The 23,193-nt window shown below is 38.6% G+C and overlaps 1 protein-coding gene across 14 annotated transcripts in view; it reads right to left on the reverse strand.

Annotated features, from left to right (window-relative positions):
• Positions 1 to 23,193, reverse strand: part of PTPRM (protein tyrosine phosphatase receptor type M) — a 488,712-nt gene that overhangs the window by 137,474 nt on the left and 328,045 nt on the right. For 8 of the 14 annotated variants that reach the window (XM_068932232.1, XM_068932230.1, XM_068932229.1 and 5 more), the window contains one exon: positions 20,162 to 20,294. In XM_068932232.1, coding sequence (XP_068788333.1) covers positions 20,162 to 20,294 — 133 coding nt within the window. Of the gene's footprint in view, positions 1 to 12,897; positions 12,928 to 20,161; positions 20,295 to 23,193 lie in introns of all 14 variants that reach the window. The other 6 variants (XM_068932226.1, XM_068932225.1, XM_068932228.1 and 3 more) reach the window with 1 other exon arrangement.

Consider the following 23,193-nt stretch of genomic DNA (forward strand, 5'->3'; position numbering starts at 1 on the left):
AAGCAGAGCCCACAGCCTGAAGTGACAGTACGATTAACCAAGAGTTGCATGTCTTCGAGTGCTTGTAGGGGACAGTAACCTTTTATTTATTGTTGAGGTTAACTTCCCTTTCTGAGGGTCATTGACTTGATCTTATTTGCTTGACTTACTGTTGGTCTTCTTTAATCATAGCAAAAATCCTTTGTAAGTAATGCCTGTGTGAATGCAGCTAATCTAATCATATGACCTTTTCCATCTTATTTTCACCCTACGGCTATTTGACTCCTTCCAATCAGACAGCAAATTATTAGACTGCAAGTGGTATAGTAGACTCAGTGATTTTGTTTATGCATTTCTGAAAATCATGAAATGCTAAATTACTGCATTATTACTATAGTACTGTTTTCACACCTTTATCCAAGAAGCCTACCACTGCAGTAGGTGGGTTTTAAATAATGATACTTAATTCTCAAATAGTAATCCTTACGCACAAGGGTTCAAGCAGTAAAGCTCAGATGTTGATTACTCCTGCTGTGAGAAAGCAGGCAGCTCTGCAGCCACTGAAGTGTCAAAGCAGCTACTGCCAGAGAAAACAGACTTTACACCTCTCCTGATGGTTCTGCAAGGGCTGCTCATAAGTAAACGTGTTTCTGCAAGTACAGGTGGTTAATCCTGTCTTAGCTGGTGATGTCTCCATTACTAATTTTCAAGGTACTAATTTTCAGACAACATATATTTTCAGGCAGTGCTGGCTCTCTATTTAGAAACATGGAAGACTGAATTTTGTCAAATCCAAGCAACGGCACAGGAAGCCTCAAGTACTTCCCTCCCTCATTATCAGACTACCCCTCTCATTATCAGACCTCCAACAGTCCTGGTATCATCCCTCTGCGGTAATTAAAAGCAATCTGAATTTAAGAAAGGAGGAGAATAAGGCACTAAAATGTTTAAGAGCCCTCATCAGTAAGTTAGTGGCATAAACTGGACCTCCTTGTTCCTAGACTCATGCTCTTCCTGTAACCTATTTTGAAGCTTATTTAAAAAGCAATTGTTATTATTAAATTTTTATGTCAGCATGAAGCCCACAGGAAAGAACTGAACATTAGGATTTCTGGAATGATGACTTCAAAGAGCCACCAAGTTACAGTCCGTGCTGGTGTGAAAAGTTTTGCAGAAATGTTAAGATTAGAAAAACTCTGAGAAAGCTGTTGCCTTGCAAGGCAGGCTTCCACTGAACAGCCAAATTTTCTCTCTGCCACCACAGCTCCACCAATGACCAGTTAACATCCCTTGCAGCAGTCATGGCAACATTTAGAAGTAATCAAAACCTGCTGCAATCAACTTTAATCAGCAATTATTGAGATCCGAAAGAGGGACGTAATCTTGCTGAAGTGATTTGATTACCTTCTTTGTCAGCACTATATCCCTCTTTTCCTTTAATGGCAAGAGGTACAACCTGGCTAGAGATAATTTTCAGAAGTCACTGTGTAGAATAAAAGAAAGTGCCTTATGAAATCAAATTAATATTCTATCCATGCATGCTTTGCAGCAATACATATTTATATGAAACACAGAAATACAGCTAATTCATTACACTATACAGGACAGTGATTTATTAGTTCTTTGCCATGCTTTGAGAAAATTTGGAATTTTAATCTCATATAGTTTGATTCTGCAGGATCTGGGCAATTCTATCCAGCTGAAAGTAGCACCTGCACCTGACCTCCCACAGACCACGTTTCTCCATTCAGCAGGCACGGAAAATATGGATTCCTATTCTTTAACCTTTAATTAGTACTTAGCTACATTATGCATGCTTAGGGCAAGACTAGCCATAAATGCTTCCAGGGGCCCTGTACGCTTACTAGCAACCCTGGCACGTAGACAGTATGTATTTCACCCAGAACGAGCAAGCAGAAAAATATGTAGCGGGGAGGGTTGGACAGCATATAATTAAACTTGTTTTGCATATTAGGTGAGCAACTAAAGTAGAAACCATTACTCTCTGTCTGCAAAGCAGCTCCCAAGGTTGTTACAGAGAGCCACAGAATATACATCTTGCAATGTTAAGTATATGCTGCAAATGACCACTGAGAAATAGGCTTCTTCTTATGGCTGAGACAGTCAAACATGGGACCAGATTCTGCAAGGTGCTGAAGTCAATGGGAATTAAGGGCATTCAGCACCTAACTGAATGCACACAAAATACCAGAATAGTCCTTGTTTCAGGCAATCAAATTTACATGGTTATGCTCATTTTGTTTTACTCATTTGATATAGGTTTTAACATTCCAAAATTTTAAAGCAGCAAAGCTTTCCACTGTCTAGTCAAATTACCAGATGTAAATACGACATTTTCTTTAAGGATATGCTTTTAGGGACCGTGCTGATTTCATTGCATTATACTATGGCGGAAAAATATATTTACAGTCTTAAAAATCTCATCTAATATGAAAGCAATCATACACCAAACAACTAAAGATTCAACTTCTACTGAATCTTTCTGTGGGAATATGTATGGTATTTCATCACTTTGTAAATGTGAATACACCTGCACGGACTAGCACTCACTAACGTAAACTATGAACATTTTTTGTGAACAATACTTTCTACTTCTAGGCTCCATGTCACTGAAGAGTCAACTAATAATGATGCTTATAAATTAATTTATTTCAGGTACAATATAACAACCATAATCAGCTATAAATCCTTTTGCCCTATTTGCATTTACTGAATTTGTCTTAATTATGCTGCTGCCTAATTATGAAGCTCAATCTAGAGGGGAACTCACAAGAACCAGTCATGCAGAAAGCTAAGGACAGCTTATTCCACTTCATGGATTTACAACTTTCTACTACTGCAAACTGGTTGGAACAGACTCCATTTGTGAGGTCACTAACATGTAAAGAGTGTCACACTGAAGACCCATGGCAATGACCTACCATGCTAATGAAAAGTGATATTGAGTTTACTAATTCAGATAAGGGTACACAGATTGCCTTTTCTCTAACACGCGAAGGCCTGTCACAGAAACAAATGCGTGGTCCTCGTTGCAATTAATTTGATTCTTGTTCTTTTAAAGCTTTACTTGTAGATTTAATTAAAGCCCTCATGCAGCAGACACTTTCAGGAAGTATCTATGTTTAATGCCTTTTTCTCTTAAATTAAAGAAACAAGTGAAGGCTATGATTCAGAGAGCAACTGGCAATCATAAAATGAAAAGCTACTCTTAACACAGGAAGCATAAGTAAATACACAGTACTGCGGGTGCTTGAGTATGCTTCTAATAATTAATGTTACATTGGAACTGCCATGGCAACATCATTTGCAATTGCTTAAGATAAAAACTTTCTTTTTTGGGTGCAAAATATTGCATAGTAGATTTCAACCTGGTGGTGAATATTTTTAAAGCCTTAGCAAAATCCAGCTTTAGATAAGCACACAGCTGAGGCAGCAAAAACAAAGCACTCTTCTCCCACAAAAATAAGAAATAATCCCAACACAAAAATTTATCACAAATACATTTAACTCAGCCTTTCCTTCATTTTAACACGTTAAATACGTCCACAGACTAACTATCCAAGCAACAGCCCTTCAGTAAATAAAAAGAAAAAAAGGAATTACAAAAAAAGTTTACCCAATAACAGGAAGATATTCTGAAGTTCTCAAGATTTGCCTCTACCTCTCTTCTACTGAAGCTGAGAAGAGCTGTCATGAAGTAAGGTTGGGGCAGCAGGTGTGACTTTGAAAAAACCATTCTAACATTTTAAGAATTCACTTTTTCACATATCTATTTTACCTTTATCTCATTCTGCAGCTATTCCACCACTTTCCCTTATGCTTGCCCACATTTTCTAAAATAGAAGGAAACCGTTTGCAATTTAAAGGCCTGGAGTGCCCCTGTAGAGTAATGCTCCAGGGGGCAGCTTGGAGGGCTCCAAATAACACCTCAGAAGACAAAGAAAAGGTGACTGCTTTTCCAGGCGGGCTGGGAAGAATCCACAGAAGTTTTGGTTTTCCCAGGGAGGCCTTAGTGAAGGGCCATGAACCCATCTGAAATGGGCTGAGGAAAAAGATGGTCGGGAGCGAGTGGAGTTAGAATGAATGACAAGGCAGCGGGCATTAAGCCCCAGGAGATAAAGCAGAGCACAGAGAGAGAATGAAAAGAAGGATATTTTACAGAAACATTTTTCAGGACAGGACAGACAACGCAGTATCTGTGGGAAAAAGAGGCTAGAGGAAAGGGAAGGAGGAGAGGAAGAAAAGAAAGAGCATAGATGAGAACAGAAAGGTCAGTAGAACAAGAAGGAAGGCCTCAGACCTGGAACTGAAGATTAGAAAAGAGAAAAAAGAAGAGAAAGAGAAAAAGAAGCTGGAAGGAAGACAACAAAGGTAGGATTTAAAGAGTATGTTAGATAAAGCCGTTTGTGGATAAAGCACTGGACAAGAACATTTCATCAGTGGGCAGTGTTCCAGCCTCAAAAGGGATTTACACTGCTTTGAATTTCAACAAAAGGGAGACCAAACTGCAGTACCTTAAAAAACAACAACAAAAAAAATTCCTGACTCCTGCTGGGAGCTCCTGCTGAGAGCCTGTATTAAGACTCTACATGCAACCAGAGTCAGCACCTTGTTCTATTTTTTTTTTCCTTAAGCATACATTAAGTACTCCCTGATGGTTTACTAACACCCCTATTTCCCCCCTCTTATTACTAACATCTCCTCTTTCCTTAATTTAAAATATTTTCTATAATCTGAAACTGGAGAATATTAAAAATGACTCTTTCCTCATTGGTGAGTAGAAAGTAAAGTTCCGCTACCAGTTACAGGTGGATACAACAGCTAAGGATCAGGACCTTATTCTATGAAGCATCATGAACATGACATTGTTACCTTAAAATCCGAGTAAATATGAAGCATTCAGTATTTCATTTGCCTTTCAAAACGTACTGTGAGCCATAAACCTAGTCACTTTGAAGGCCGTAATTCCAGTGACAACCACCAAATAGGACCATAAAATGCAAAACCACATTCGTCTATGCCTAAAGTATAATCAAATACACATTTTTAAGCAAAGGCTGTACATGTCTCTGTAGCCTAAACTGTTACTTGCTGCAGCCAACATGCAAATACTATTGCATCCTATATAAACACGTTGACCAGCTCCATACTGGCTGCTCTACTTTTTGCTGCTGACATCCCCATGCAGGAGGAAAAGCACACCATCATTTTGCAATGGCAGACTCCCGAGCGTGTAACAGCTCTAAACCACGTGTTCCTCCCATTCCCTTACAACGGTGATATGTATAGACTAGAAAAGGTTTTACTTTTCCTTTGGACAAGCCAGAGAGGCATCTCTAACTTGTGTCCACATGATCAGAGGAATCAGGGGGTGAGAAAGGAGAGAAATTAACTCCCTCTGCAGGTGCACTAAGCAAATGCTTAGCTACCTCTAAGCATTTGGTCCAATGTCTCACGTTAAGGGATCTCAGAGATTCATGGTTTGTGTGAGAAATCTCATCCGAAGTGGTACTGAGCTTCAGTTGCTGAAAAGAAAAATAGATTTGCTCCTTTACGTTCATCAGCTCAGTAGTGACAGGAGCTGGTAGCTTCTGGCATAAGCCTATAAAATTCTGCTCTACTCCAGCTACTACCTCTTCTTATTTGGATCACTGCTGCTGCCAGGTTGCACAGGAACTAACCAGAATTATGCAAGATTTTTCTGACAGTCCTGCAGATTTCTGTCTGTAGCTCAGTCTAGTATAATAGCAGTAATAATAATGAAACCTTTCTTGCATAGATGTAAATGAAATAGAGCTTTGATTCTAATATCTATGATAAGTCTTTCAAAATATTTTGTTTTGTAACAGGGCATTTGGGACAGATGAAACGCCAGGCTTTGTTTGATGCGTAAGCAGACGGCACAGGCCTTTCACTTTGCTTGCTTCCTTAGTTCTTGTGAGTCTCAGTTTCACAGCTGATGCAATCTTGCTGGCTACACTTTGCATTTGGGCCACTGCCTTGAAACTGAGAAGAACCCTGATCAGAGAGAATCCCTGCCCAGAGTCTCCCAAAGGGAGGTGGAGGGCCAGAGTGACCCAAGGAGGCAAAAGAAAGCAACTGAGATCTGCTTTCTCACCCTTCCATGTCAACGTCAGGCACTTCCCTGCAGGAAAACAATGGCCAAGAAAAATGACGGAAAGAAAAACCGGAAATGAATGATGCCTTTGGTCTGCTAGACACTACGGCTAGCAACTGTTCTTCCCTCCAGGGATCTTGAGGTGGCAGTGTAGACTTTAAAGGAGCTCAAGGAATACTGTAGGGAAGAAAGGAAATGAAAGGGAGAAGGAGAAGGAAAAGGAGCCAAGATGAGATATTTTCCTTGTGAAACAAAGAAAAAAATGGATAGATGCTACCTTGAGACAGTTTATCATTAATCTAGCTATAAACCCTGCCGATAGGGTTAAGAAAGGTATTTCAGTTGAAGCTGAAGTCTCCCACGGGATTCAGGGGTTGTATGACAGATTACAGACAAGAAGTTCAAACCAAAATATAATTACTCAGAGAAGCCAACGCAATACTAATGGATACGATGCCTCAGTGCCCTACACTGATGTCTCTCAACAGACAGGAACATCATATTACAGTTGTTCTTATTTGAGTAGTAGAAGGGATTAAACCTGTGGTATACTAGAGCAAAGAACTCCTAGGCTGGATTCACCATGTGATTTCTTCCACCTAGTTTCCTGTAATCATTTTTCTTCTGCAAGGCTGAGATATGTACAAAGCAACATCTACATCGTTCCTTGTAGTCCCACCCTTTGCAGACACCTTCTGGTGCTCGGTTCAATATTTCATTAAACCACTCTGAAAACTAACAGCTCAATTTATTACAAAAAACCCCCAGGCCTTTAGCAACATAAATTGTCAAGTGAGTTGTGGTCTTAATATGCAGTATAGCCTCTTTGCTGTTATGTGTTGCAGTATAGCCTATTTGCTCTGATTTACAGTCACACAAAGTGTCACGGCATGTTTTGGGCTTAGGAAGAGTTAAGTTTTCAGTGTCATTATCCCTCTCGTACAATAAACACTAATACTGAAATAGGGAAAAATTTCCGGGATCTTATCCTCAGCATCCCAGTGATGTACCTATCACTTTGGATATTTAAAATGATAGCAATTGAAATTTGTGTTTAGCTACCTACAATCGCAGAAATGCCGTAACAGGGTCAAAAAGGCAGAAATTGCACCTTTTACCCAAGGAAGATTCCATTTTAGCCTTAAGCAAAGTGAATGAAAATGATTCAGCTTATTATACCCTCTTTTAAAGTCTAATTCAACAGTGATGGTACTTTATGGCAAAATCACAGTGCTGCGGACTGTATGTGCATAATTGACTTGGGAACCAAATATTTAGGAAGCTACAAACAACGTCAACAGGCTAAGTGAAGAACGAATCCAATCCATGATTTTATAGAGATGATGGTCCATCCTGCTGAACTGGTGGCACTAACTGAACCAGAATCAATATGGGACAGTAATATAAATACTGAAATAGAGAGGTAACTTCTTTAACACACATATCCTCTCTCCCCCTCCAGGATGTATAGACTATATCCCAGTTTTATTTACAATAAAGTTAGTCTTTCAGGCTTACCCTACAAGAATATATGGAATCCACAACTTCTGAAAAAAATCTCGGAACTCAATTCAAATCCCTGTGTATTAGTTCAGAAGAACAAGACACAGCTTTTATCCATGCAGAAAGAACCAAGTCTAGGGACTGCCTAAGTATTTGTTTTTCCTCTAGTCGTATAAGTTTACATAGTAAATGTCTCCTGCCTTCAGCAAACGAGCAGTGTAAACTGAAACTGCTCCTTTAAGGAGTGGAAACCCCCAAACCCTCAACTCATCTGCAAATTAACTGCTTGACACTGAGGGAGCAAGGACTGTAACTGACCGTAATTGGGTGACCAGCATAGCAATCAATCACTTCTGATACCTCACCCTCACTCTCTCTGTAGTACACATTTATTTCAAAAACCCCAAACTTGCAGAATGTTACAGATTATGGTTTCTCACTCGATGCATCTGGGCTGATGTGGTCTTGAAAAGTCCGGGTACCTTCAGAAATGACTGTGGATTTCCTACTTGTAAGTATCGGAAAAATAACTTGGAGTGGGTATCTAAACATGCCTAGAAAAGATGAACTAAAGCATAGCTATTCCTCCACGTGAGTAACTTTGGTAATCTTATCTCTTGTAGCTCGAGAAAGGTATTTCATATAGGCAGGCCACTGCCCTGGGGTGTTGACAAAACTTCAGAAAGAGCTAATAAAGAAAAGGGATTTACTTACTGGTGGTCTGAGTGCTAAGGTTTATTTATGTTTTTTCTATGGAGAAATGGTAGGGAATGTATATATAAGCCTTGGCTACAAAGCAATACAATCAGATCCAAAAGAATCAGAAGGAACAAGGAATTAGCATAAGAAATAATGACTTCAGAAAGATTTTTAACAATAAGCATGTAGTGTATTTTAATTAAAAATAAAACTTTAGTTCTGAGATTACTTACTATCTCTGCACGGAAGTTAGATATTGTACCTCTGTTCTCAAAGCATGTGGCACATAGCCCACTAATGTATTTTTCAGCTATGGGGACTTACTAGAACACCTTCCTTGCTATTTGGGGCACTGCAGATTATCCAAAAATTTCAGTATTGGCATTACAGACTTTGCCAGATGCCACAGAACTCATGGGACATCCCCTAATCATTTGAGTCCAGCTTACATGACAATTACAGAAGCCCACGTTTATTGCGGGTTACATATTTCTATGATACGAGTCTATGTAACTATGCATATTTAAAGATTCAGAAGAGATCACAAGCTTAGTCTAACAGATCAAACATTTCAAACAGTTCAAATGCATTCATGTTTTCCTGTTCAGTGTGCCCTCTATCTGGAAAAAGCAAACTGATGGGCTTATTCTAGCTTCAGGAGCAATTGCAGTGGAGAATACAGAACTGCGTCTAACATCTCTAGCTATTTGCAAACCGATGCAGAGGTTTGACATGGGATGGGATGACTGCATATTTCCTAAAATTATCCCCAAGTCATTCTTAACAGTTTAAATACCATTGATCTTTTGCAAATGTTATTATTAAAAAATAATAAACCCCTCTGACTGTTAGGGTCTTTTGGAAAATCTGCTAAGCTTCTGCTTTCTGCCACAGGTACTAGGACAATCACAATGGGACTAGGGGAATGAGCTACAAGTTAAGCCTCGGTACAGAGATCCAAAAGCCAGCACTGAAAACGTGCTAGGGAAGAGAAAGACACAGAGATAACTAAACTTAGGATTAACTCCCAGGCTCCAAAGCTAAAGTTAAATACATAGTAAAAGAGCACTTCAACTGGGCCCCAAACTATCAAAAGCTTGCCCAAAAAGAGGGTATGTTTCTATTTGCATCAGGCAACAGGACCTCTAGTCCTATACAGTCCATTTTAGTAATTTTTCTACATTATTTTAGCATTCCTGAAAGAGATTTATGTACAGAGGGTGCATCTGTGATGCACTCCTATCCTAAGACACCAAACCAGATGACTACTGCTGGGATGGACAGTATCAGCTAGATTTGATAACATTAAGAGCCCAGTATGATTGATAGTTCTAGGAATACTGGGAAAAGAACTGTGTCACAATTCCCTGCTTTAGCACAACTTGAAATGACTTGTGATAAGACACAAAAATAGAATAACTAACTGCTGTGCAGCACCATTGTTGCATGAGTAAATTTCAATAATAATCCTACCATACCATTGAATTCAAATGACAGACAACAATAAAAGCTAACTGTGCAACTCTCTATTTTAACTGGGCATACATCTTACTCCTAGCAAAGTAATGAAGCCTTTTCTTGAAAGCAGCTTGTACAGTTACAATTTGCAACTATCTGCACCAGAATCTGAGGCTGAATCCTCAAGTAAAATGAATTCCCCAAATGCTCTACTGGGTGCACCATCTTGAACAAACTCAGACAGTATGAACACTCATTTTTTTTATCTGTCGCTGAGGTTTGCATGAATGCAGCTACGCTAGCTTCTAGCTAATGCTTAATGATCTCCAAAGGCAGACAAAGCCTCTGTCTAAATCTTGGTCAAAATGAAAATCTCAGACATAAAAGTAAACGGTCAGCACACTGGAGCTCACTCTCACCTGAACTACAGGCTCACCTAGTTCATCCACCAGTTACAAAATAAACTAGAACGTATTTTTCCTGCTCTGACCAATGTCACTGGGGTTTTGCCCATCAAAAAAGTGTCAGGAGAAAGCAAAGTTCTGTCAGCACTGGCTGCCATGCTGGGAACACTAGTCATTTCAAGTGCAGATTGTTAATGACATCGTCCCTATTCTGCCTTCTTTCCCACCTAGAATATGCTGCTAAATGAAAAGACCTGCTGCAGAGTTAATGAGCATTATGAAATTTGCTCTGATCTTAAGAACAAAAGAACTCATAGAGGACTGACTACCGCCAGACCAAAAAATCTGCTACCTGATTGAGGAGAAAGGTATAGACTACAACAGTTCTCAGGAAAGGGAGAGTGGGAGGAACGGCTCTGGCAGAGGCACTTAAGCCCATTAACAAGAAGTATAATTCCTAACAGCAGTACTCAAGTTCTTTTTTGTAACATCTCTGGACTGGCTAAGTAGCTAATACAAGACAAAATGGAATAGCTCTCTGCCAAATACGCACAGCTGTAGGTCCACCTCTGATGATTCATTTGCAGCTCAAGGCATCTGCCAATTTTTTCTTTTTTAATTTTAATTTAGGATGGCTCTAGAGGTGGCAGAGATTGCAGTCTACTAGGGAAAGGGAGCCCACAGCACATAAGGAAATCAGCACACAAGACAATGATAACTATTTTACTGCACAGATGCTTGGTTGGATGTCACAGCCTGCTTTTACAATGACTAATCAGTAAACTTAAATATGATACTCAGTATAGAAATGCTAAATTAGCAATGGCAGAGTATTTCAAATGATGCTTCTAAAAATACAGAATGTTTTATAATTCACACCAACTTCCTCAGCTAAAAATAAAATTGGAATAAGATCTGCATTCCTCTCAGATCTGTGTAACTCCACCAATTTCAGTGAAGTTGCATGGCACATAAACAGGTGGACAATTTGGTCCAAAATATTTGCTCATATCGCGGCCTGATTTTGTCTGCTCCTTTGTGGGAACTCACTTCCCTTTTTTCCCCAAACAAGGAGCAACATAATACATAGATTGCACAATTTCTTTTGGAAGAATTGATGTAGCCAAACTACAAAGCTACTACATTTGTGTCACACTAATGAAAAGATAGGTCTTTTCCGCAAGTCATTGTAAGAGCATCCCAAAGGGTCGGGAGAGCCCTATTTCGTCTACTATTAACGCTCTCTGTGACTGCAAAACTGGGAACAAAACTTGTTTATAAAGCTTATAGAAACTTTCAGTTGACATGTTTTCCATTGTCACTTGAAAAAGAGAAAAATTCAATATCTTTCAGTAATGAAAGGGTTTCACTTGATGTTTCCTTTTTTTCAATTTTGTTGTTTTGGCTTAGCCTTGAGACATGAATGATATTAGAATATTAATTTAAACAAATTTAGTAATTATGGCAACAACATGCTATATGACTTACTATATTATACTCCTCTGGCATTTTAAAAATAACATTTAAATGGTCTGAAACTGAATGTTTTTCTGAAGGGGCTATTTCATAGAAAATGTGGTCTTTTCGTTGCAGTCTGGAATAGAAACAACTTGTGAAATACTGTATCTATGGAAGAGATAATTTTTTCTGACCCTCACATTAATACAGTGCCTCAAATAACAGTTTAAAAAACTGCACTCTAAGTAAAGTGCCAAATATTGTAATATGAAATCTGAATTGCAAAGTAAATGAACAGTTCAAATATATTTAGAAGTCTTATGGAATATCACTAAGAGGTTTAAACTTTGGTTGTTTTGATTCATCTGAAGTATGTCTGCTTATAAGATTTTGAACTAGGAAAATATTTATCATTTTTTCTGTAAATTCTATAGAAGAATGTTTGGATATTTATTACACAGGTGATTTTTGCTGCTGGCCAATAAGATTAACAAGCTTCAATGCATCTCATTTTGCAATGAAACAAGACCCCTAACACTGAAAAACTATTATGGCTTCCTTGTACCTGGAAAGTGAGAAAAGGCAAAAGTCTCTGAAAGGGATTTGCTAAATTCACAGCAGAACTCTTCTCGTTCATCACCTGTTGACAGCAGTGAATGGAACTTTTGGGTAAATAACGAATCATATAATGGTACTACTAAGGACAGGATCAAAATGAAAACAATCTTTATTAAAAGTTACGTTTCATCTTGCCTTCATTTTTTGCCTGGGGTATTGGTGCTGTGTCCTTTTAAATCCATCCAGGTGATGATAACTCACATCATTTATACACAGTCTGTTTTAATGGAAAAGTAGTAATACGCACACAGCAACAAATGGAAGAACTTGTACATGTCTAACCCATGCTATATTTTCAGCAGAACTCAGAAAGAAACTGCTAAACAAGTTCTGAAAATTGTTACGAAAGCATGACAATTTCCTGTAGACATGATAGTGATATTTATGGTACCTACTACTTTTGAGTTAAGAAAATTCATAACATACCTACATTCAAAGGACTCTGATGCACAGTATAAGGCATTGTAACTAGCTATAAAACTAAGTATTTCTTTAAATTATTGACGGTGTTATCTTTATCTTGGTACAACTTTTTAAAAATTCAGTTTTCATAAAGGAATTTTCAATATTAGCATTCACTACTTATGCATGGAACAACATGGCAGAAAGTGTGTCTCTGATGACAAAGAAGTTACTTACAGGTAATAAGTGTAGGAGTGATAGCTTCTTCTGCCATGATGGTGGAAGGATTAAGCAGTGGTGGAAAAGATGAAATGGAAGGAAAGAAAAGCCAAATATTAATGTATGAAAAATCAAGATGAAACTGAGACCAGAGCTGGTGGCACAAATGAAAGGTAGCAAGAATGCATATTTGGGCATATCATGCAACGAGTCTGGCACAGACAGATGGCATATCCAATCTCCATAAAATTTTAAGCAATACACTATATAATGCATCTCCAACTGTTAAATTAAACCCGCTTAAGGTAAACCTACCAGCTAAGTAGTGACACTTAATGTATATATATATATATCTGCATATAATGCATACACAAACACCCCCAATTAAAGTGATAAAATACCTTTGATTTACATTTCATCTGGGTTAGGAAAGAGAATGTGGAATTTCTAATATGTTAGTAAGAACTTCAGTAATGAGGAACTTCAGAATGCATTAAGTAGCTTCTCTTCTTGTCGTAGTTCTGTAGAATTTTTGGATGACTCTTTTTTTACTTAAGGAAATCATATGTTAATTTATTCAGTCATTGACAAGACTAGAACTTGTTTCCAGAGGGGAAAATAAATGGCCACAGGGCAATATATTTCAGCTTTTTTAATATTCATTTAGTTTTTGAAGGAAAAATTACTTTGTGTCAGTAATTGTGTCCATATTTGTTATTACAACTGCCTTTAAGTTACTCTACCTTGAGTAAATTTCCCTTCTTCTCACACAAATAAAAAGGCTATACTTAATAATTAAAATTATTTGAGTGGCATTTCCCCATGTGGTAGAGGAAAAAATAAGAACTGATCCTGTATCCCTGTTATTTCTGTCAATGGGTTTGTCACAACAAGCAAGTTGGAGTCCCAGCATCACCATCCTTACAAATACAGGCCCAGCCAGTCCTTCCTGCCCCGCGTCCTGCACACCCAGAGCCTCCATCCAGACAGGCGCTGCATGAACACAAAGTGCACAGGCCCTCCAGCTAAGTTTTTCCGCTCTATTTCTCTCCCTCCTTCAGTTATGAGCCCACTGCAGGTAGGATTGCAACTGTCCGAAAGGGGCAGGTTCCAGCCTAAATGAATTCTATACACTGCCTCCAATTAAAAAGAGGCTTGAGATCTTAAAACATCTCTGAACATAACTTCAAGTAACATTCACGTGTTGGTAGATAAAAGACAAAGATAAAAGAAACTGTGTAGGCATTTATAATTTCTACAGCACATACATACAGCCCTTTGACTATAGAGGAAACATGTAAACAGGGCTTGCAAAGGACTATAACTAATGTTAACTTGCCTCTAGCTACATGCTTCAGGCATTCCTTTGAAAACCAGGCTTTCATCAAATTTTCTCTCTCATCTTCTTTGTGCGAAGATGCTGTTAGAAATATTTTCCAGATTTTATTCCCATTTTTGTGATGCAAACAGTATTGTTCAAACACAAGAGGCTAGATAGTGCATATTTAATTTTGTAGCACATCTGCAAAATGTACACCTGTTAAAACTGAGTTTTAGAAGATGGCTAAGAATAGAGTAAGGGGAAAGCTGCAGAAAGAGTGGCTCACTGACTGCACCAGCACAGTTCCCACTGCGCTCAGTAAGGGTGCTGGACTGGGTCCTAACCAAACGGATTGACTTACCTACTCTATTAGCAAGGGGTTGTTTTTGTATCTGGTTCAGTCACAATTTTATCTCCCTCAGCCTCTCTTTTCAGAATCACTCATTCTCTCGCTCTCATTCAGAATCTCATGACACTGCCAACCCTATTTCTTGCCATATGTTGCCACAATAGGGATTTAATGTAATTAGTATAAATGTTCTCATACTTCTAAAAGTTGTGTAGTAATTTGAGAAACAATAATAAATATAATTAATCAGTTAAGCACTGCTGGTACTTACATGCAGAATGCTGCTAGATATGTTATAGAGATGAATTATTCTGTATGAAAAAAATGCTGAAAATCCATGTTCTTTAATTTGTGACAATATGTCAAATTGAGTATTTGTATGAGATGAGAAAAATTAAAGGTCTCAAGCTTCGGTTATTTTCATATTGTTACAGCTGTGAGATTTTCCGTATGAAAATTCTTGAAAAAACAGCACTGTGGTTTTTGATTCTCAAGAACACCAGACACTGACAAAAAAACAGGTGAAAAGAATGAAATCTGAAACCTATAGGAAACAGAACACTTCAGACTTAGATCACACACAAAAGCATAATTCATGATTGGAAAGATTTAGCTTTGTTTTAGAAAGGTAGAAAAGTTCCATTTTATTTCCTACACAATGTATAGAAACACTGAAAAATTTCTGCTCTCTGAAAAATTTTTTCTGTAAAAGAGACTGACCTAAAGATTTTGGCCAATCGAGGACAAATTTTCATCTGTACAAGGAACCGTGCATGGCTCTCCAGTCACTTTCCACTAGAGATGCCATTTTATGCCAGTAAACTGATTCTTTTCCCAGCGAGAATGTGAAGCACTTTTATATCCCTCAGGACTGAAGACACACATAAATTTCATAAATACGACTTGTAGAATATGGCCTCACTATAAACTGTTATCAAAACCAATGCAGCTGGCCACAGGAGGTTTGTCCCACTAGCAGGGAAAACTTCTGGAGCTGTATAATTACACTGGAGTGATTTCTTTCATTGTCTCTCTTTTGTAGCTGTCCTACAGGGAAGGAAAAGGTTCAAGGGTGGCACCGGCAGAAGACTGGAGTTTTCCTTCAACCCTATTATTTCCAATTTCCATTCTAACTGCTTGAAATTGTTGGCAAAAGGTGTAAAATTGAACAGCCTGATTTATAATCAGGGAATTGTACCAGTGCAGTCCCAGCCCAGCTCCACTGATTACAAAAGCAGTCCTCATCCACTGCCAAGAATCAGGGTCTCTGACTTAAGAAGATGCCACAAATACATACTTGCGAAACTACTGGAAGGCTAAGGCATAGAGACAGCTGAAAACAGAAACTAAAGATATGCACAGGAAACAATCTTTCATGGAGAAATGCAACGATCATAAACTCCATTCTAAAACTGACGCAGAAGCCAATGTAACCAGATTTTAACAAATACTTGCTTACTGCGCTCCCACAGCAGCAGCAAGATGGTGGTCCAGAAAGAAATTGCTGTCCAAAGACATACACCCTCAAGCAAACCTTCCACCAATAAATCTGATTTCTCATCTTCTGCACCTTTTAAAAACTTAACTGAAATAAAAAAGAAAAGAAAAGAATAAAGCAGTAGGATTCTGATTTTTCAAAGTCTTGGTTTAACTGCTACTGCTTTTCCAAAGGTTGTGGAACAGTTCTCTCATTTTCACTGCTCTACTTTAAGTTGACCAAAAGGTGACCTTACTTGCTGCATTTTTTATTTTTTATTTTTTACAAAGTCTCATGAAGAATATCAAAGGCTGGTAGAGATCAAGGGCCTTACATGAGTTTTTATATTCAAGATCAGATTCAAAATCCACTGTACTGTGGAATAATTTTGTGGAAAGACGTGTTGGCTTCCGCTGGCTTTGTATTAACTCTTAAGTGAGAGATGCAGCTGAAAAGAGAACAGTGTACTGGCATTATTCTGACTTTACAGAGAAGGATAGTCTCATGGATATGGCCATACTGATATTAGGAATTGTCTAAAGGTTGCTAGTCCACGAGACATGAAATCTTTATGCAAGAATGTGGATGAATGGCTAAAGAAAAGATGGAACAGATTAAGAACTTGGAACAGCCTAGTGGGGAAAAAAAAAAAGCAAAGCACTAATGGTCTTACCCTGACCCGGGTGCCAGGCATACAAATCTGGGAGTCTGGTTTACCTTAGTCAAAGAGTGACTGTGCAAACACAACAGGTTTTAGTGTCTGTGCTACTTCTCTCCTCGTTACTGACTCCATACCATACACCAAGAGTTAGGTCACCTAATCTGTCTGTAACTCAGTTTGCAGTATAAGAATAACTATTTCAGAAGACCATTATATAGTGAAATTAATAATGATGCCTAATGACTAGTGATATTTGCAGAACCTGTCTACCTACAGCTTTGATAGTGAACATACCCAAAGTATATCTGTGCTGCACCCAAAACTTTGCTTTGAGAATTGGTCTTACCTTTTGGCTGTCCACTGAATTAAAACCCAAAGAGGTTGACCTGTGAAAATCATGTGCCTGGCACCAACCACACAAAGAATGGTTGCTGAACTCAGATGGCTATCCAACCCAAAGGAGTATGTTGGACAAAGGCTTGGTTATCACATACAGTGAAACTGCTTTCTGGTTCTCTTGACAGTGGAAAAGAATGGTTTGAGATGAAGTTAATGAGGCACTGTGAAGCCCCAGAGTTTACCGTAAGTTTAATCCACCAGTGAGATCTGGAGATCAGGTTAAAAAGGATCCATTTCAGTGAAAGAGTAAGAGATAGCGTATGCCTTGAGGTAGCAGCACGTGAATGAAATATTGCTGCAGCCAACTCCAACCAAGACAAATTTCAGCGTACATAGATTCAGCACGGTGAAACCTAACATTGTAGCCTGATGAAGCCACCCTTAATAGCACAGTGGGGAAAGCGGTTCTCACAGGAGAGGCGCCACAGAATTATAAAACGCTGCTTTATTTTTCAGTCAATTCTTTACTCAAGTAAAACTTCTGTTAAAGTAAATGAAATGAAATGAAATGATCAAGTGCAGTAGTCAAATGACACACTAGCTTGATAAGACTGTTCCATGAAGCAGCAGAGAAAGTATCATAAAACAGCACAAACACTACAGCTATACTAAGCTGGCAGGATGATTTACACATTTTCTTCAAACGTATAATGTATATACAGTAACTGAACCAAGGTGAAACCACAGAGGCTCTCAGCAGCATAGTGAATTAATGCACCAATAACAATCTACTGAATAATCGGTTCATCTTTTGCTTAAGTCATGAGTGTAATTGCATTCAAGACTTTCTGTGCTACAGCATCTGTGTTAGGGGTCTGGGACACAATATATCTATCTCCTGAAACTCTCATTAAAGCCTAGTCACATCCTGTTACACTGAAGAGCCACTCTTACTTTTTAATATTCGCCTCAACTCATTTTACGGTTTGCTTTGTTCAAGGCTGCGGCATGATTCTGGGACATGTTTAAAGAAGTTATTGGTATCATTCTTTCTGTACTACACAATAAAATTGTGTGTATTTGGTAACAGAGTTCCTGGACAGGGTTATTGTACTTTCAATACTTTCATCCTTGTCACAAGCAGATTTATTCCAAACCTCAAAGAAGATCACGCAATGCACTTTTTTTCTAAGAACACAATTACTATGAATCATAATTACTCTGCCGTCACGGACAGAAGGAATCAAGTACTCTTCTGCATTAACATCCATCCAAACACTTGGGATTTGAGCCTTCCTACCTCTAACAATTAGACTATCAAACAGCTTTTCCCTAGAGAAGGAAATGAGCCAGAATATTATCCGTTCAGCCACAGACCCTGACATCCTATTTAGTTTGAAAGTATTTGGACCTTCTGCTGCAATGCTCTCTGTGCAAGATTAAGAAGACCTTGTCTCCCTTAGATAAATATATTCTACCTTTGGCACAAATGATTAAGGAGAGGCTCAGAACTGGAAGAGAAAGGGTGATGAATACTGGTCAGGAATAATATGAAGTAGGCTTGACCAGACAGTGCAAGAAGCCTTCCTCACTGCATGCCAAGTGTTGTGACTGCCCTAGGGAGGAGTTTTGGAATTCAGCTGTTAAAACGGAAGAGGTGATTCATGCAAGGAATTAGAAGTGAGAAGAAAAAAAGTACTGCAAATCAGAACGATTTTAACTCTGCTACCCAGTAATTTATTGAGAAGATTTGGTTAGTGGGTCTATTTCATTGCCCCCGTCAGACTTAGCCTGGGGCTGAACTCTCAGTCTCTTCTGTATGGTGACTTTTGACTGCTTTTTCTACCTTTTGTCATGAACTAGCCCTTTGCTCTGGCCACAGCTCACCCTTCTCTGCACAGAGCCCTTCTAACTCCATTTATGGCCCCACTTCTTTCTTCAAGGAAAGCGAAAAGCAGCTATTTCTGTTGCCTGCCCTGAGGCACTGCCAGGCAGCTGCCTCCTTAGGCGTGCACCTCCTCTGTTTCAATTCTGGAAGAATTTCAGGCAGCTCAGGGGTTTGGACTATCTCACACCTGCCAAACTAGTTAATGTACAATTAAATCAGTAGACTGCAGATAATGTTGGGATGAGCAAAATCAGGCTGAGACTGCTCACATAGGAAGAAAAGGGAATAATGTAGGCTGAGCAAGGCTGAGAGGGGTTATGAGACAGTAAAGTGAGACTAGGTAGGAAGTACCAGATACAGAAGGAGAATTTGTGACTCAGCCCCTCTGCAAAGCTGACGTACATCCCCAGCCTCACCTCTAGAGCTGCAAAAGCTCACATCCCTTAGGATACCACCTAAAGCCTTGACTCTTATTTGCTAGTGAATTTTTCCCAATCTAGACTTAGTTGCTATCATCACAGTTTTTTTTTTTCTGATCCCTGTCACCTCTCCAGCTATGAGATATTTTATCCCTTTATTTTTTTCCTTTTACAATGTTGAGAGAAAGGCAACCAGGTTTAAGTCTGGCACTTCTGATGTTACAGTAGTTTTCAAATGATTTTAACAGCACAACAATCTCTACACATGTGTGTGGTGAACCAACATTTGGAAGCATTCAGCACCATTATAACACTTCCATTTGTTTTCAGGGAACGAAGTTTATGCCGAACAATACAGACAAATTACCTTAGCATACCAGTCGAGTTACTGTTTGAGTGAGGCATTCTTTTGTATTCAAGATGGGCAACTCAGATTTCTGCGGGAAATGAAACTATATCTAACTGTCACCTGACCTGCCGGATAGAGTGGAGACCCACCCTTTCAGGATTTGCAGATACTGTCCTATTATTAGAGCCCATCTTGCAGTACTAATGCACAAAGTGCTAGAATCATTAACCTTGAGCTGTTTTTCTTTTATCACAAAGCCACAAATATTAATTCATAGAAAATGCTGTGGCATTACAGAGAGATCGTGGTTTTATAAAATCACAACAAGGCTTTGGGGAGGTGGCGAGGAGCAGTATTTCCTAAACTCCACGGCAAAGGGCGCTGTGGTGGCTGGATACTTTTGCCAGCATCAAACTGCAAACTGCCAGGAGATGCTATGACATAAACATGTACACAGAAAATATCTACTAATTGCTCACCTCTTCTTCATTACCAGCACGACCCCCAGAAATATAATGACGAACAGCAAGATGCCTGCAATGACTCCAGCAATTTTAACAGTATGGTCGGTCTGCTTTTCAGGCTCTGGATCGGGTTTTCGAGTGGCAGCCCCTATGGAATCAGTAAATGTAAAAGAGGAGGGAGAAAAAGAATAAGGATGTTATTCTTCTGATTTTTATACCTTTAACCTATCAATGTAGTAAGTCTTATCCCAGGCCAACAGACATCAATGCTAGATCTTTTGAGAAAAAAAACTGCTTTCCTATGCAATGACAGAAACAGAATTGTTCGTATTATTCCATGCCATTTTGCTGAACCGCAACACGGGTTGGATACCAGAACCAGGTCTGACCTTTTTATAAGAGCCTCTTCCCAGAAGAAAATTTCTATATTTTTATTATCTGTTCTGGCTCCCTGTTGTTTCTGCCATTTAGAAACTTGCTAACAACACAATAACTGTCCTAAGCCTTTATCCAAATTTGATTTGCTGGAACATTTTCCTCAATTATTTTTCATAAATGAAGCCGTAATTCCATTACATATTAGCTTAAACACCTGGAAAAGTGAGATAAGCTCATTTACCATGCATTTTACCAGCAATTGTTTTTTTACACAATAGACTTTTTTTTTTGCCTTTGGAAATCTAAATCTAGGTCACATCTGGTAGGCAAAAAGACTCCTTCTAAGCAATTTATTCACAAAGTGGGAAGCAGCTGATGATCACACCACTGGCACCCACATTTAATATCTGTTTAAATGAGATAACCAGTGCCTTACAGCAGCTACTGTCTTAGCTTTTCCAGCCTCTCCATTAAAAAAAAAAACAAACATCATTTGTACTGTTTACTGTATAATGTGATGGAACGTCAAATCCATGTCTGATGAAATATCCAATTCCTCTACTAAATGAGTTCAGTATGAAAAATTTTAAGGAAGTAATATTCAATTCACAGACTGATTTTTTTTTTGGACCTCCATTTGTTTTAATCAAAATGTGGTAGTATTTATCATTTGAGGCACCATGCCTTAAAGTGGACACAGGGATTTATGTGTGACTTCCCTGCTACAGCCATTTTGGGAAGGAGGAAGGAAGAGTGAAATCTAAAACATAACATTTTAAGGCCATACTCTTCTCACTGTCTGGGTTCCAAAAAGGATTTTGAAAGCATCAAGTATATTTTACTTGTTTCTTCACTTCCTTTTTTGGGAAGAAAATAATTTACTGATCAATTTACATGCAGACATATTTTCTGAAAATTACAAGGAAAAAAATTCCAATGTTTCTTATCAACCATAACCGGCATTTTCAAAGAAGGCGAGTACTTCTCATCTCCAACAATTATACTTTTGGTCTGCACCTCTAAAAGACCTTACCACCATGAATGACAGGAAAACCTGGCAATTTGTACTGATGGCATAAAAGGTGCTAAGCTTTAATCAAAATATATCTGGAGCTAATTGTTCCATGTTCTTTGGAAAACCCTGGCCCCGGCACTTTTTTTGATTGATAAGCTACAGCAAATGACCTGCTTTCTGTCTCTGTGTCCAGCCCCACCACTGCACGCTCTGCAGTTATTTCCACGTCAATACATTATAATTCTGAACTAGTGAAATTCTTACTCCGTATGAGTAAAGGTAACAGAATCTGGGTCTGTATGTTCTGCTCTGCATATGCACAAAATTCTGCTATAAGCAGTTCTATTTTTATTTTCCTCGTCTCATACATAAATGATCTTTATAAGGAAACTCTTTATTACAGTAATCTGCACAGCACTCAAAAGTGTATGAGATATTTAGAAGATATCTAGAGCATCTCCATGCAGAAAGCAGCTGTTGAGTTGAACTTGGCAAACAGGAAGCAGTGAATCAAGTATGATGTAAACATTAAGAGACAATACAGACCCTGCTGTCCTGTTTTAAATCTAAAACCCAAGCAAGGAAGAATGCAAAGTTAACTGCAAGCAACATCTTTTCAAACAGATCTAGGACTGGTTCCTTACAGTCTTGTCTTCCTTATCTCCTTTGGGTCACCTTACTAAAACGCTACTTTAAAAAAAATTCTGCCTTATGGTTTCATTTCTTCCATTAAGGCTCCTAGAGCTAGCTCACTAGAACCATGACTGCTCAACATCAAAAATAAGTGACAGCAGCCTTGCTACACTTAATGTGTTTTATCTAACGTCATGTCTTTCTGTGACAGCACAGGGTCCTCACTTCGGTAGAACTGCTAGGGTTACACTATGCAGAGGAAAGAATATGAAAATCTTATTCAGAGTACATGTTTTCCATATGTCATGGGGCATAACTTTTACAGGATGTCTTCAACGATACCATGCACTACCCCCTTGGGAACCATGGGTAAGCTAGAGAATCCACCACTATTGCAAATCCTCCTGACAAATCCTACCCACAAGGAGAGATACAGAGTCTAACATGAGGACACTGACATTCCTATGCTACATTAGTAGTTTATCCAATCGAGGGATCATCTCAAATGGGCCAGAGAGAGGTGCAGATGATGCTACCCTGAGGTAAAAATGGAATAAAGCTTCCCACCATGACAGTTGCAATCTGATTCATTATAGAGATGGTCTTAAAATGGAAACGTGACGTTTTCATCTCTTTTAAAAACTGCTAGCATTACATGTTACAAAATCTAGATATTGACATTAACTCAATTCGTATTTGGTCGCATTCAATATCTCAGTCATTCCCTGCTTGAATGTGGCTCTCTTCAGAGTGTTAGTGGGTTCCCAGGCAAATTGGGGAAAATAAACAAATTCAACAAACAAATGCATTTGTTTATTTAATTTGCTACCTTTCAACTTTCTTGAGTGTTTCTTGAGTCTTGTAGTATTAGAAATTCCTGATCAATTTTCTTAATATTATCTAATATTGCTTACACTTTCAACATATCCCATGTCATGTTTAAATGCAACCAATCAGCATTATGTCAGTCTTTCGCATTTCCTAAATCTTTCTAGTAGCATTATCTGAATCTCCTGTTATA

Source organism: Struthio camelus, chromosome 2 (genome assembly GCF_040807025.1).
Source record: "Struthio camelus isolate bStrCam1 chromosome 2, bStrCam1.hap1, whole genome shotgun sequence".
In the NCBI taxonomy this organism is placed as follows: domain Eukaryota; kingdom Metazoa; phylum Chordata; class Aves; order Struthioniformes; family Struthionidae; genus Struthio; species Struthio camelus.